We start from the raw sequence: 15,153 nt of genomic DNA, 5'->3' as shown, positions 1-15,153 counted from the left end.
TTTTTGAATTCTTGTTTAGTGCCAAGCTATACTGTTATATCTATTTTACATATGGGGAAACTGAGGCTCAGACGTCCTAGTTAACACACAAGATGACTCAGAAAGTAAATGGATTCTTACTTGGTATAGCTGGACTGGCCACTATCTGAAGAGGAATATTGTGTGAAAAATTGGAGGAAGGCATAGATGGAATATGAAGGTGGAAGAAATTTGGGGCAGAAGCAAAGGGAATGAGTGAAGATATAGGATGTTTGATTTCAGAGTTATCTGGATTCTTCTATTACAGCATCCACTCCTCTAATCAATATATGGACCAATAACTGTCCTAGTCATAATGGGTAAAAGCCTATGATGCCAGTTTGCTTTATCACTCCAGTTTGATAGTGAGTTCAAGGGAAAACTGATGGCCAAGTGATACTGAGCAATACCCAAAGTCGGTCCTCTAGTACGTGGTGGAGCTAGAACTTGCATCCAGATATCCTTAGTCTGGACACACACTTTTAACTTTATTGTCTGGATGTCTTTACTCCTTGTACAGGAGTTTCTACAGTATCCCACTCTGTGGGAATTACACATTCTATGTGTCCTATTATCCTATGAGACTATTGAAGGCTAGAACGTGATGTATTAAACTATGTTTTAGTAGAATATAAGGCTGCTCTTGAGACAATAGTGGTAACTGAAATGAAATGAATTCAATTACAGTAACCTATTTTACTGCATGCATATTCTGTGTTAGTGTTTGAAAATCTGAATTGGGAGGCCAACATATATCATTTAGTAACAAATCCTGTGATTTTGTGCATAAGTCACTTTCCATCTCTGAACTTTAATTTGATCATTTATTACGGTCGAAGGTTGCATTATGTTATCTCCAAAATCCTTTAAGCGAGCACATTCTATGTTTCTCCCAATGTTTAAAAATTACCTGTTGTTGTTATGCCCATCTTAAATTCAGAGAATTCTGACATAAGGCATACCTTGGGTATGATAGTTCCAAACCCAGTTACTACCTGGAGCCTCTTTCTCATTGCTACAGGTCATTCACGTATTGCACAAATGACCCCCATGGAGAACGGTACAAAGGTGACTGAATTCATTTTTGTTGGTATAACTGATGCCCCAGAACTGCAGATCTCCCTCTTTCTAGTGTTCACTCTCGTCTACATCATCACTCTGGTTGGGAACTTGGGGGTTATCACGTTGACCCAGCTGGACCCTCGTCTCCACACTCCCATGTTCTTCTTCCTCAGTCACCTCTCTCTGGTGGACTTTGGTTACTCCACAGCTGTCACTCCCAAAGTGTTTCCTCATAGGAGATGAGGTCATTTCCTACAATGCATATGCTGCTCAGTTTTTCTTTTTTACAGTCTTTCTCATTGTGGAAACATTTCTCTTGGCCTCAATGACCTATGACCATCATGCAGCAGTATGTAAACCACTACATTACACCAACATCATGACAACAAGGGTGTGTGCATGGGTGGTCATTGGTTCCTATGTCCTTGGATTTCTGGAGGCCTCTATGCACACTTGGAAGATATTCAGTCTCTCTTTCTGCAGATCCAATGTGATTGATCACTTTTCTGTGATGGTACTGCTGTCCTGGCTCTCTCACGCTCAGACAGCATCAGAAGTGACATGGTGATTTTTGCTTTGATGGGCTTCAATATCATCTTTTCTGTCCTGGTTATGTTGATCCCTTACGTGTTTATATTTGTCCCCATTCTGAGGATGCACTCATCTGAAGGACATCAGAAGGCCTTTTCCACCTGTGCTTCTCACCTCGCTGCCGTGTCCAACTTCTGTGGGACAGGTGCCTTACAGCCCAGTTCCCGCCATTCCACGGACACAGACAAAATGGCAACTGTGTTCTATGCTATAGTCTTTCCTATGCTGAATCCACCTGAGGAACACAGAGGTAAAGATGGCCGTTAAAAAAACTAGAGGGAAGGCAAAGTCTTCTATAAGATTCACATTTTAATTATATAGAAACAACTATATACGAAACGGGTCAGATCAAGCTAGGGAAAATACTGACTTGCTAGGCCAACAATTTTGTAAATTTTTAATGTACTTTCTCAAGTTATTTATTAAGTCTATGACAGAAGTGGCTTACAAATATGATATCTCAGGAATAGTAGCTTAAGAAGTATCAAACTTGAGCATAGAAGTCTTATTATAAAATTTCTTCTTAATTACATTTCATTATTTCACATGATCATCTCCACTCTCATTTCACTCAAAGTATATTTAAGTACATGCCCGAAGAAACATCATTTATGCAAACCACATGTAATTCACATATCCATGAGTGGACAGAAAAATGAGTCCAAAGATAAGTGGGATTAGTCAATTTTTATTAATGTAATTTAAAACAATGATTTTGGTGTCTGATAATACATTCGTTTTTTATTTTAACATCTTTATTGGAGTATAATTTTTTTACATTGTTGTGTTAGTTTCGTCTATATAACAAAGTGAATAAGCTATATGTATACATATATCCCCATATCCCCTCCATCTTGCATCTCCCTCCCAGCATCCCTATTCCACTCCTCCATGTGGTCACAAAGCATAGAGCTGATATCCCTGTGCTATGTGGCTGATTTCCACTAGCTATCTATCTTACATTTGGTAGTGTATATGTGTCCATGCCACTCTCTCACTTCATCCCAACTTACCCTTCCCCCTCCCCATGTCTTCAAGTCCATTCTCTACATCTGCGTCTTTATTCCTGTCCTGCCCCTAGGTTCTTCAGAACCTTTTTTTTTTTTTAGATTCCATATATATGTGTTAGCATACGGTACTTGTTTTTCTGTTTCTGACTTACTTCACTCTGGGCAGAGATGGACAGAGTCTGGGTCCATCCACCTCACTACAAATAACTCAGTTTCGTTTTTCTTTATGGCTGAGTAATATTCCATTATATGTGCCACATCTTCTTTATCCATTCATCTGTCGATGGACACTTAGGTTGGTTCCATGTCCTAACTATTGTAAAGAGTACTGCAGTGAATATTGTGGTATATGACTCTTTTTGAATTATGGTTTTCTCAGGGTATATGCCCAATAGTGGGATTGCTGGGTCATATGGTAGTTTTATTTTTAGTTTATTAAAGAACCTCCATAGTGGCTGTCTCAATTTACATTCTCACCAACAGTTTCAGAAAATAGACATTTCTCCACACCCTCTCTAGCATTTATTGTTTGTAGATGTTTTGATGATGGCCATTCTGACTGGTGTGAGGTGATACCTCATTGTAGTTTTGATTTGCATTTCTCTAATGATTAGTGACGTTGAACATCCTTTCACGTGTTTGTTGGCAATCTGTACATCTTCATTGGAGAAATGTCTATTTAGGTCTTACACTCAGTTTTGGATTGGGTTTTTTGTTTTTTGATATTGAGCTGCATGAGCTGCTTGTATATTTTGGAGATTAATCCTTTGTCAGTTGCTTTGTTTGCAAGTATTTTCTTCCATTCTGAAGGTTGTTTTTTTCATCTTGTTTATGGTTTCCTTTGCTGTGCAAAAGCTTTTAAGTTTCATTAGGTCCCATTTGTTTATTTTTCTTTTTATTTCCATTTCTCTAGGAGGGGGGTCAAAAAGGTTCTTGCTGTGATTTATGTCATGGAGTGTTCTGCCTATGTTTTCCTCTAAGAGTTTGATGGTGTCTGGACTTACATATAGGTCTTTAATCCATTTTGAGTTTATTTTTGTGTATAGTGTTAGGGAGTGTTCTAATTTCATTCTTTTACATGTAGCTGTCCAGTTTTCCCAGCACCACTTATTGAAGAGGCTGTCTTTTCTCCACTGTATATTCTTGCCTCCTTTACCAAAGATAAGGTGACCATAAGTGCGTGGCTTATCTCTGGGCTTTCTATCTTGTTCCACTGATCTATATTTCTGTTTTTGTGCCAGTACCATACTGTCTTGATTACTGCAGCTTTGTAGTATAGTCTGAAGTCAGGGAGCCTGATTCCTCCAGCTCCATTTCTCTTTCTCAAGATTGCTTTGCCTATTCGGGGTCTTTTGTGTTTCCATAGAAAATGTGAAATTTTTAGTTCTAGTTCTGTGAAAAATGCCTGTGGTAGTTTGATAGGGATTGCATTGAATCTGTAGATTGCTTTGGGTAGTAGAGTCATTTTTACAATGTTGATTCATCCAATCCAAGAACATGGTATATCTCTCCATCTATTTGTATCATCTTTAATTTCTTTCATCAGTGTCTTATAATTTTTTGCATACAAGTCTTTTGTCTCCTTAGGTAGGCTTATTCCTAGATATTTTATTCTTTTTATTGCAATGGTAAATGGGAGTGTTTTCTTAATTTCACTTTCAGATTTTTCATCATTAGTGTATAGGAATGTAAGAGATTTCTGTGCATTAATTTTGTATCCTGCAACTTTACCAAATTCATTGATTAGCTCTAGCAGTTTTCTGGTAGCATCTTTAGGATTCTCTCTATATAGTATCATGTCATCTGTCAACAGTGGCAGCTTTACTTCTTCTTTTCTGATTTGGATTCCTTTTTTTTCTTTTTCTTCTCTGATTGCTGTGGCTAAAACGTGGTGAGAGTGGGCAAACTTGTCTTGTTCCTGATCTTAATGGAAATGGTTTCAGTTTTTCACCATTGAAGATGATGTTGGCTGTGGGTTTGTCATATATGGCCTTTATTATGTTGAGGTAAGTTCCCTCTGTGCCTACTTTCTGGAAGGGTTTTTTATCATAAATGGGTGTTGAATTTTGTCAAAAACTTTCTCTGCATCAATGAGAAGATCATATGGCTTTTCTCCTTCAATTTGTTAATATGGTGTATCACATTGATTGATTTGCATATATTGAAGAATCCTTGATTCCTGGGATAAACCCCACTTGACCATAGTGTATGATCCTTTTAATGTGCTGTTGGATTCTGTTTGCTAGTATTTTGTTGAGGATTTTTGCATCTATGTTCATCAGTGATATTGGCCTGTAGTTTTCTTTCTTTGTGACATCTTTGTCTGGTTTGGGTATCAGTGTGATGGTGGCCTGGTAGAATGAGTTTGGGAGTGTTCCTCCCTCTGCTATATTTAGGAAGAGTTTGAGAAGGATAGGTGTTAGCTCTTCTCTAAACTTTTGATAGAATTCACCTGTGAAGCCATCTGGTCCTGGACTTTTGTTTGTTGGAAGATTTTTAATCACAGTTTCAATTTCAGTGCTTGTGATTGGTCTGTTCATATTTTCTATTTCTTCCTGGTTCAGTCTTGGAAGACTGTACTTTTCTAAGAATTTGTCCATTTCTTTCAGGTTGTCCATTTCATTGGCATAGAGTTGCTTGTAGTAATCTCTCATGATCCTTTGTATTTCTGCAGTGTCAGTTGTTACTTCTCCTTTATCATTTCTAATTCTGTTGATTTGGGTCTTCTCCCTTTTTTTTCTTGATGAGTTTGGCTAATTGTTCATCAATTTTGTTTGTTCTCAAAGAAGCAGCTTTTAGTTTTATTGATACTTGCTATCATTTTCTTCACATCTTTTTCATTTATTCCTGATCTGATCTTTATGATTTCTTTCCTTCTGCTAACTTTGGGGGGTTTTTTTGTTCTTTTTTCTCTAATTGCTTTAGGTGTAAGCTAATGTTGTTTATTTGAGACATTTCTTGTTTCTTGAGGTAGGATTGTATTGCTATAAACCTCTCTCTTTGAACTGCTTTTGCTGCATCCCATAGGTTTTGGGTGGTCGTGTTTTCATTGTCATTTGTTTCTAGGTATTTTTTGATTTCCTCTTTGATTTCTTCAGTGATCTCTTGATTATTTAGTAGTGTATTGTTTAGCCTCCATGTGTTTTTATAGTTTACATTTTTTTCCCTGTAATTGTTATCTAGTCTTATATCCTTGTGGTCAGAAAAGATACTTGATACGATTTCAATTTTCTTAAATTTACCAAAGCTTGATTTGTGACCCAAGGTATGATCTATCCTGGAGAATCTTCTATGAGCAGTTGAGAAGAAAGTGTATTCTGTTGTTTTTGGCTGGAATGTCCTATAAATATCAATTAAGTCCATCTTGTTTAATGCATCATTTAAAGCTTGTGTTTCCTTTTTTATTTTCATTTTGGATGATCTGTCCAGTGGTGAAAATGGGGTGTTAAAGTCTCCTACTCTTATTGTGTTACTGTTGATTTCCACTTTTATGGCTGTTAGCCTTTGCCTTATGTATTGAGGTGCTCCTATATTGGGTGCATAAATATTTACAATTGTTATATCTTCTTGTTGGGTTGATCCCTTGATCATTACGTAGTGTCCTTCTTTGTCTCTTGTAACAGTCTTTATTTTTTGATAGCCGTGGCTCGAGCCCATCTCTGGAGATCATTTAGGCAGTGCTCTGAAGCCCCTCTCCTCGTGTATCCCGTAACAATGGTCTCTTGTCTCTTAGGCAGTTCCAGACTTTTTCCCATACTCCGTTCCAGCTAGCTGTGGCACACTAGCCCCCTTCAGGCTGTGTTCACGCAGCCAACCCGTCTTCTCCCTGTGGTCTGAATTCTGAAGCCTGAGCCTCATCTCCCAGCCCCCACTTGCCCCAGCGGGTGAGCAGACAAGCCTCTCAGGCTGGTGAGTGCTGGTCAGCACTGATCCTCTGTGTGAGAATCTTTCTGCTTTGCCCTCTGCATCCCTGTTGCTGAATTCTCCTCTGTGGCTCCAAAGCTCCCCATGCCCCTGACCATGCACACTCCCCATCTCTGCCACTGAAGGGGCTTCCTTGTGTGTGGAAACTTTTCGTCTTTCACAGCACCCTCCCAGAGATGCAGGTCCCATCCCTGATCTTTTGCCTCCGTTTTTTCTTTTTTCTTTTGCCCTACCCAGGTACGTGGGGAGTTTCTTGCCTTTTGGGAGGTCTGAGGTCTTCTGCCAGCATTCAGTAGGTGTTCTGTAGTTGTTCCACATGTAGATGTATTTTTGATGCATTTATGGAGAGGAAGGTGATCTCCACCTCTTACTCCTTTGCCATCTTGAAGGTCCGTTCTGTAGTTGCATTCTTGTCATTGCCTACCAAGAATTATTATGATACTGCTGAAGTAAATGCATAAGAAACTTTTAAAAGGATAATTCCATTTACTACCCTCCACGTTTGTGATCTTACTGTAATCTTTTGCTTATAAATTCCATCACAGGATGTTATTTTTGTTATAAATAGTCAACCGTTTTTAAAGGAATTCTAAAAGTAGTTTTTACATTTTAATCTTAATTTTAAGAATATTTCCACTGGATATACAATTCTAGAAACGATCATTTTCCTTTCATCTCTTTAAAGATGTCATTCCATTGTCTTCTGGTTCCCATTTTCCTGATGAGAAATCGTTAGTTTTAAATGGGTTTTTTTCCCCCACATTAAGGTAAATTTTTTTTCTCTTTATCTTTGATTCCCAGCCATATAACCACAGGGAACCTAAGATTTGGGGGGGGGGGGGGTGTTTGGGGGTTGGTAAGGAATTCATTGTGTTAAAATAAAATAAAATGGAAACCAGACTTGAAAATCCCCTGAACAGACAAAACTAGTTAGGCCATGTAAGCAAAACGTAATCTAGCTTATTTCATGAGTAAGTGAAACGTAGCTTAGATATTTCCTTGTAAATGTCTCTGATAATCATAAATAAAATTTAAATCATTTTCCTAAAATGGTATAATACCTTTTATCCAAATCCTCTGCCATCTGGAAACTCCCACTGTAATAAACAATCACTGTATAAGTTAAACAATTTCTTCATTCTCACTTTACAAGTCCTCTTGTAACAACATGCCTCTGAGCTTCAAATCACTCTCAGTTTGAAGTTTCTCTATCTGCAAATAGTTTTTTGCTCAATGAAGTACTCATATCAAGTAAAGCTCTCTAAATTTTCTTTTGACAATTGTATTTACTAACACATCCCAAATGCAAAATACATTCACCCTACACCAACACTCCCAAAAGCCTCAGGTCATTATAGCAGTAACTCAAGTCCAAAGTCTCATCTAAATGTCATTAGTTCAAAAGTCTCAAATCTCATCATCCAAACTATCTAAATCAAGGTCTAGATGAGACTTAGGGTATGAGCCATGCTGGGATAAAATTTCTCTCCATCTGTGAACCTGAAGAACTAGAAAACAAGTTACCTGTTCCCGACATACATGGTGGGACAGGCATGGGATAATGGTTACAGACATTTCCATTCAAAAAGAGAAAAAATGGAAGGAAAAAAGGACTTATTGGTCCCAACCAATTTTGAAATCAAACAGGAAAAACTCCATTAATTTTCAAGGCCTAGGAATAATCCTCTGTGGCTTGTAGTTCCTCTGGGACCAAAGTATCACTCTCTGTGGTCCAAGGAACCACTCTCTAGGCTCACAGCTCTGCCCCTAGAATCATCTTTCCTTTTTCACGAAGGGTAGCACATATTTACAGCTGAGTAGTTTTATCCACCTGTTTCCTACTTTCAGAATTTCAGGAATATAGTCGCCTTTTTTTCTTTCCTTTTTTTAAGTATATTTAATATGATTTTATTTGGTTACTTTTTTGGTTTAAGCAAAAAGTGTTTATTATTATGTATTCTGTGGTTTCTAAAATTGTTGGAATGGCTGAAAAAGTACATGAAGCTTCTGGGAAAAATTTCTGGTCACAGCTTTTCACTGCTTCTGCCAGAATCAGAAAGTCACAAAACCCAGAAGCTGTTTGCTATAAAATCTTGTCCCCTAAGCTGTGATTTATGGCAGCAAAATGGATGGCTTCCATATTGTCTTGCTCCCTTCATTTTCTTCTTTTTTAATTGTGGCAAGAACACAACATGAGGTGTACCTTTTTAACAAAATTTTAAGTACATGATACAGTTGTGTTATCTACAGGCATAATGCTGTACATCAGCTCTCTAGAATTCATTCATCTTGTATAACTGAAATTTATACCCCTTAAATAGCAACTACCCATTTCTCCCTGTCCCCAGACCCTGGCAACCATGATTCCATGCTCTGTTTCTATGAATTTCACTATTTTAGATACCTCAGATAAGTGAAATCATGCAATATTTGGCTTTCTGTAACTGGCTTGTTTCACTTAGCATAATGTCCTCCAAGTTCATCAATGTTGTCATATATAATCAGATTTTACTCTTTTTTAAGACTGAACAATATTCCATTGTATGTATATAGCACATTTTCTGTATGCAGCCATTCCTCAATGGACACTTAGGTTGTTTCCATATCTAGTTTGTTGTGAATAACCTTGCAATGAACATGGGAAAGCAGATATCTCTTTGAGATACTGATTTCATTTCCTTCAGATATATACCCAGAAGTGGGATTGCTTATCATATGGTAGTTCTTTTTTTGAGGAACTTCCAGTCTATTTCCCATAGCAGCTGTGCCATTTTACATTCCCACCAACAGTATACAAGGGTTCCAGTTTCTTCACATTCTCATCAACACTTATCTTTTGTGTTTTTTTGATGAAAGCCATTCTGACTGGTATGAGGTGATATTGTTGTTTTGACTTGCATTTCTTTGATGATTAGTGATGTTGAGCATCTTTTCATAGACCTTTTGGCTATGTATACATCTTCATTAGACAGATGTCTGTTCAAGTCCTTTGTTCATTTTTCAATTCAGTTATTTGGTGTTTTTTGCTATTGAGCTATAAGAATTCCTGATATATTTTAAGGCACAAGGAACAAGAGCAACAAGAGGCAGTTGAGACTACATCAAACTAAAAATCTCTGTATAGCAAAGGAAACAATCAACTGAGTGAAAAAGCAATCTACAGAATGGAAAAATATATTTGCAAGCTATATATCTGGCCAAAGGTTAATATGACAATTTTCTTTTCTTTCCCCTTTTCTCTCTCCTTTCAGTCAAAACTACCAGAATTTCTGCTGATATTACTTTCTTAAAAAACCTTGTGGTCTCCCTTGTATGTCATGGGGATTTACTCCATAGACAAGAGGGCCTTCCACAGATCTTCCCTAGATAATTGTATCTGTATTCCTGCTTCTGCTGAGATGGTTGAGAGGCATCCATGAGTCACACAATCTCTTCAAAGAGCCCTCTGCATAAGTGAAAAATATGACCTTTTGATACTTACAAAGCACTAGCAAAAGATTATCCATTCACACCCTTGGTTTTTTTCTCCAAAGCTCATTTTCCTGACAGTGCAATGCTTGGTTTTAGTATCTTTGATAATCTGAATATACTGAGAATTTCCCAAATCATCAAGTCTTGTTTGCTTTGGCTTAACAGTTGCCCCCAGAAACTAAAACTGGTACAGACCTGGGAAAATCAGGATAGTTTGTCACCCTACCTCACCTCATAGTGTAGCCCTTTGGAGTCCCAGGGTCATGTTGGGAGAGCTACATGTTAGACTTTCTATGTGCAACTCTGGGCTTTTGTTTAACCCTCTTTGCCTCCTGATGCATGCCCTTCAATCAAGCTTTATTTCCTGGGAAGAGTAAAAGTATCTTCTGTTCTCATTTACCTTACTGAATTCCTGTTTTCCCTTCAGTTATATCCTGGTTATATTTTGTTATCTTGTCAGCTGTTTAGGGCTTTTAAGAAGATGATTTTTAAGTCTTTTTTTTTTTTTTTTTTTTTTTTTTTAAATTTTTGTGGTACGTGGGCCTCTCACTGTTGTGGCCTCTCCCGTTGCAGAGCACAGGCTCCAGACGCGCAGGCTCAGCGGCCATGGCTCACGGGCCCAGCCGCTCCACGGCATGTGGGATCTTCCCGGACCGGGGCACGAACCCGTGTCTCCTGCATCAGCAGGCGGACTCTCAACCACTGCGCCACCAGGGAAGCCCTTTAAGTCTTTTTTAACATATTCTCTATAACATTCAACATTTCAGTTAGCAATTAACTCCCTAGTTACATATGTTCATTTATCAATTGCATTCCAGAGGCAATAATCCCTTGTTATAAAATTAACTAAAGAAGTGGTTATCATGAATTATAAGCAGTGAAAAAGGTTTGTGGCATGGCACAGACCATGAAGCCAGTTTATCTGGATTTGCATCCTGGCTCTGCCTCATTATATCTGGGTGACAAGTGAAAATTACTTAAACTCTCTGCCCTTCAGTTTCATTTTTATTCAGATGGAGATTACAATAAACCTACCTGATAAGGTCATTTAAGGATTAAATGAATTAACACATGTTTTATAATAAACCTTATAAACATGATATAAATTATTGGTAGTATTACTTTTTTCACCTTTATGACTATCATTATTTGAGGTACAGAGAGGGAAAATAAAGGAAGGGAATTGGAGAGAACATTTACACAGGTGAGGTTATGAAAGCTTCCTCCAGGCATTTTCTCAGCATGTATAAATCCACTCCCTTGGAATGTTCTGATGAACTCACCAAATAGAGCTTATTTCTACACCATATTCAGTCTTGAGGTTTTTGGGGGTAACAATGAAAAGGTAGTTTTACCTGAGAGAATTCCTTCTCTTTGAGACTTGCCAAAAATATAAGCCATACTTTGAGGTGAAAGAATAGTATTTTAGCTTGTAAAAATTTTAGTAGCAATGAGTGAAATAACATTAAAGGAAACATTCCCCATTCCACTCCAAACACATTGAAATGATTGACAAGATATATATGCTTTAGTCAGTTTGGCCTGCTATAACAAAATATCATAGACTGGATGGATTAAACAATAGAAATTTATTTCTCACAGTTATGGAGGCTGAGAAGTCCAAGATCAAAGTGCCAGCAGAAGTGTCTGGTGAGGACACTTTTCTTGGTTTGCAGACAACCATCTTCTCATTGTATTCTCATACAGTAAAGAGAAAGAGAATTCTAGTATCTTTCTTTCTTAAAAGGACACTAATCCCATTCATGAGAGCTCCACCCTCATCACCTAATTATCTCCCAAAGGCTCCACATCCAAATACTATCACATTGGAGATTAGACTAAAACATATAAATTGGGGGAGGGGAAAAAACATATACATTGGGAGGAATTGTTGGAGGCCCTATTTAGAAATGATCAGCCATATCCGTTAGTGGTGGAGTAGTAGTACCAGTCTATATATACAAACATAAGATCTGGATGATCCTTCCTGAACATAAAGAGTGCTTGTTTCCAGAAACAATACATTTTCCCTTGAGAGGCAAGAGATTCATAGACACATTAACTAAGCCAAACCACCTAGTGGTTTAGGGCCTGTAAACCAAGATATTTCCCAGGGCAGAAACTATAATCCCTTAATATAAAACATATTCTGAACCATGAACCTCAGGAAGATGGATTAAGACAACAACAAAACAACTCAATGAAAATGATAGATCAAAGCAGAAACAACAATATTTTTAAAAATTCCTGCATTAGGTGAGCAACCAGGCAAAATTACAAAGCATTTTTAGAAATCCATTGCCACAAAAGTGTCAATATTTTACAACAAATGAAAGCAAAGCAAAGGTTAATAATGAAAAAGGCAACAAGAATTGTAAATAAGTGAAAAAGATTATAATTTATAATAAATTTGTAATAAGGAGGAAATAGCATCTATATAGCAAGAACAGGAATCTATGAAATGAAAATCATAATTATGATTAGAAATAGACCAATATAGGAAAGAACAAGTTAAAAAAAAAGGTGGAATAAAAAAAATAGTCAATTTTATTTTTGGTGTTTTTTTATGGTTGGAATTAATATTTGACAAAACAAGTCAAAATGAGAACGAGTAAATTGAAACCAGGGCTGAGGAATCACACAGAATAGAGCCAGAGACATAAGGATACTGAAATACATGAGAGAGTTTAAGAGAAAAGGAGGATTCATAAATAATTCAGATAAACATTTAATGCAATGCAGACATTGTTCTAGACTCTGAGAATACAGGATTAAGATCAACAAAGTCCCAGATACAGAAAATAAAGTAGGTAATAATTAGTAATGAAATACATCAATTGCTTTTATGCAATATGGAGAAAAGTGGGGCAAGATAAGAGAGATGAAGAGTGACAGGGTTGTTGCTTCATACAAAGCTACATGAGAAGCCTTCTTGTATGAGGCAATATTGAGCAGAGACTTGAAGGTAGTGTCAATGCAATGCATGTGTAAATCCGTCAGAAGAGCATATCAGGCAGAACAAAGAGCAAATGCAGATTTATTAAGTTGGGAGTTTGACTGGCATGCTCAATGCTGCTACTGCTGAGGAGGAAGCGGAAGAGAGAGATGGTTATGGTGAAGTGACAGATGATGGAGGAGAATCATAATGATGATGATGATAATGGGGGTGATGGTAATAATGCTTATGATGACCACAGTCTACACCTACTGATCACTTACATAGTTTGATTCCATTATCCTTACCAAAACCTTAGGAGGGGAATATCATTATTGTCCCCAATTTCCAGATAAGGAAACTGATGCACAGGGAGGTTAAACAACTCTCCAGGGTAAAACAATGTAACAGGGATCGCCAGGGATCAAACCCAAGTAATATGGCATCTTAGTCCATGCATTTAATCAATTCCTCTTCACAGAACAGCAAGGAGGCTGAGTTACTCGGGACACCCAGTGAAGTATAGAGCAACAGCGGGTGGTATTGTAGGAGAGGAGATAAGAAATTACTACCTAAAATCAAAATCATGGAGAGGTTAACAGGCCATAGTCAGAACTTTTATTTTGCTTTAAGATGCAAAGCCACTGAGGGTATTTGAGCAGAGGAGGAGCATTATCAGGCTTACAGTTTAAGTGAACCACTCTGCCTGCAGAGTAGAAAATATACTATTTTAGAGGAAACCAAGAACCAGTGTCTTGTTAGGCCTCTATTGTGACAATCTAGGCAAGTAATCGTATTTTGAATGTATTTTGAAGGTAAAGCCAACAAAATTGTATATGGACTGGATGTCAGGTGTGAGTGAAGGAAAAGAGTCAAGGATAATTTCAATTTTTTTACCTAAAAAAGTAGAATAATGAAATGCCATTTACCAAAATTGGGAATCCTGTAAGAATATAAATTTTTTTATTTTGTGGTACGCGGGCCTCTCACTGTTGTGGGCTCCCCCGTTGCGGAGCACAGGCTCCGGACGCACAGGCTCAGCGGCCATGGCTCACGGGCCCAGCCGCTCCGCGGCACGTGGGATCTTCCCGGACCGGGGCACGAACCCGTGTCCCCTGCATCGGCAGGCGGACTCTCAGCCACTGCGCCACCAGGGAAGCCCAAGAACATAAAATTTAAAATTTAATGGTGAAAATCAAGAATTATGTGTTGGATATGTTGAATTTGAAATATATTTTGGATATCTAGATCAGAAGAAAGGTTGCGGCTGCAGACGTAAATTTACGAAAGATCAGCATACGTATGGTATTTAAAGCTCCCTGTCCTCATTTTCATCCTTCTCAGTCTCCTTGGCTTGATTCTTACGATAGTCCTGACACCCAAATGTTGGTGTGTCCTGGGGCTCAATCCTTGGTCCTCTTCTTCTTTGTATCTTCACTCATATCTTAAAGTAATCTCATTTGGTACCATGGTTTGTAATATATTTTAAATAATTACAATTGCCTGGCATAGATTAATCACTCGAAAAAAATTAGCAAGGTTATGAGCTATTTCCACTGCCTTGAAATCACTGACCACAGCAAGTTTCATGCTATTAAGCTTGGACTTATTTGTCATTGCATTTACTGTGCAGTATGCTTGATTATAGAGTTTTGAACTTGTCACGGCTGATTCTACTGGACTCAAGAAACTGGGGTTTTATCAAGGAGTTCCCATGAAAGGGAAAAAAGTCTGTAAACATCATTTATATTGTATTTACTATTATTGAGTTAATTAGATGCCAACTATAGTTGGCAAGTATATGACCTAAACTTTTCAAGGTTGATTTCTTTAGAGCTTTTATGTTTTAAAAATACTCTTTCTGCACTTTAAAAGATTTTATTGTGGTAAGAATTCTTAACGCGCTATCTATTGTCTTAACAAAATTTAAGCACACAATATACAACAAATCATAGAAAAATATCCAAGTAAATGAAGCAAAGAGCAATAAGAAAGTGCACATTTTTAAAAGCACAGTGTAGATGACTAAATCAAATAGTCTAAATTAGCTGTGTATTCATCAAAGCAGTAAGGGAGCATCTGCAGAGACTTAATTTCTTTGATTGATTTGATTTTGATTTTATTTCTAAAAGTAATAATAAA

The 15,153-nt window shown here is 37.5% G+C and overlaps 1 protein-coding gene across 1 annotated transcript; it reads left to right on the top strand.

The window, feature by feature from the left end:
- Nucleotides 1–1,059: 1,059 nt before the first annotated feature.
- LOC131760486 (olfactory receptor 5B12-like) lies at nucleotides 1,060–1,984 on the top strand. The gene is given in 4 exon segments (XM_059070511.2): nucleotides 1,060–1,304; nucleotides 1,306–1,580; nucleotides 1,583–1,904; nucleotides 1,906–1,984. Coding segments are annotated over 4 exon segments (921 nt in total).
- The last annotated feature ends 13,169 nt before the right edge of the window (nucleotides 1,985–15,153 follow it).

This window comes from Kogia breviceps, chromosome 7 (genome assembly GCF_026419965.1).
Source record: "Kogia breviceps isolate mKogBre1 chromosome 7, mKogBre1 haplotype 1, whole genome shotgun sequence".
Lineage (NCBI taxonomy): Eukaryota > Metazoa > Chordata > Mammalia > Artiodactyla > Physeteridae > Kogia > Kogia breviceps.
Note: the sequence above shows the minus strand (reverse complement) of the source record. Positions and strands in the feature narration are given on the sequence as shown.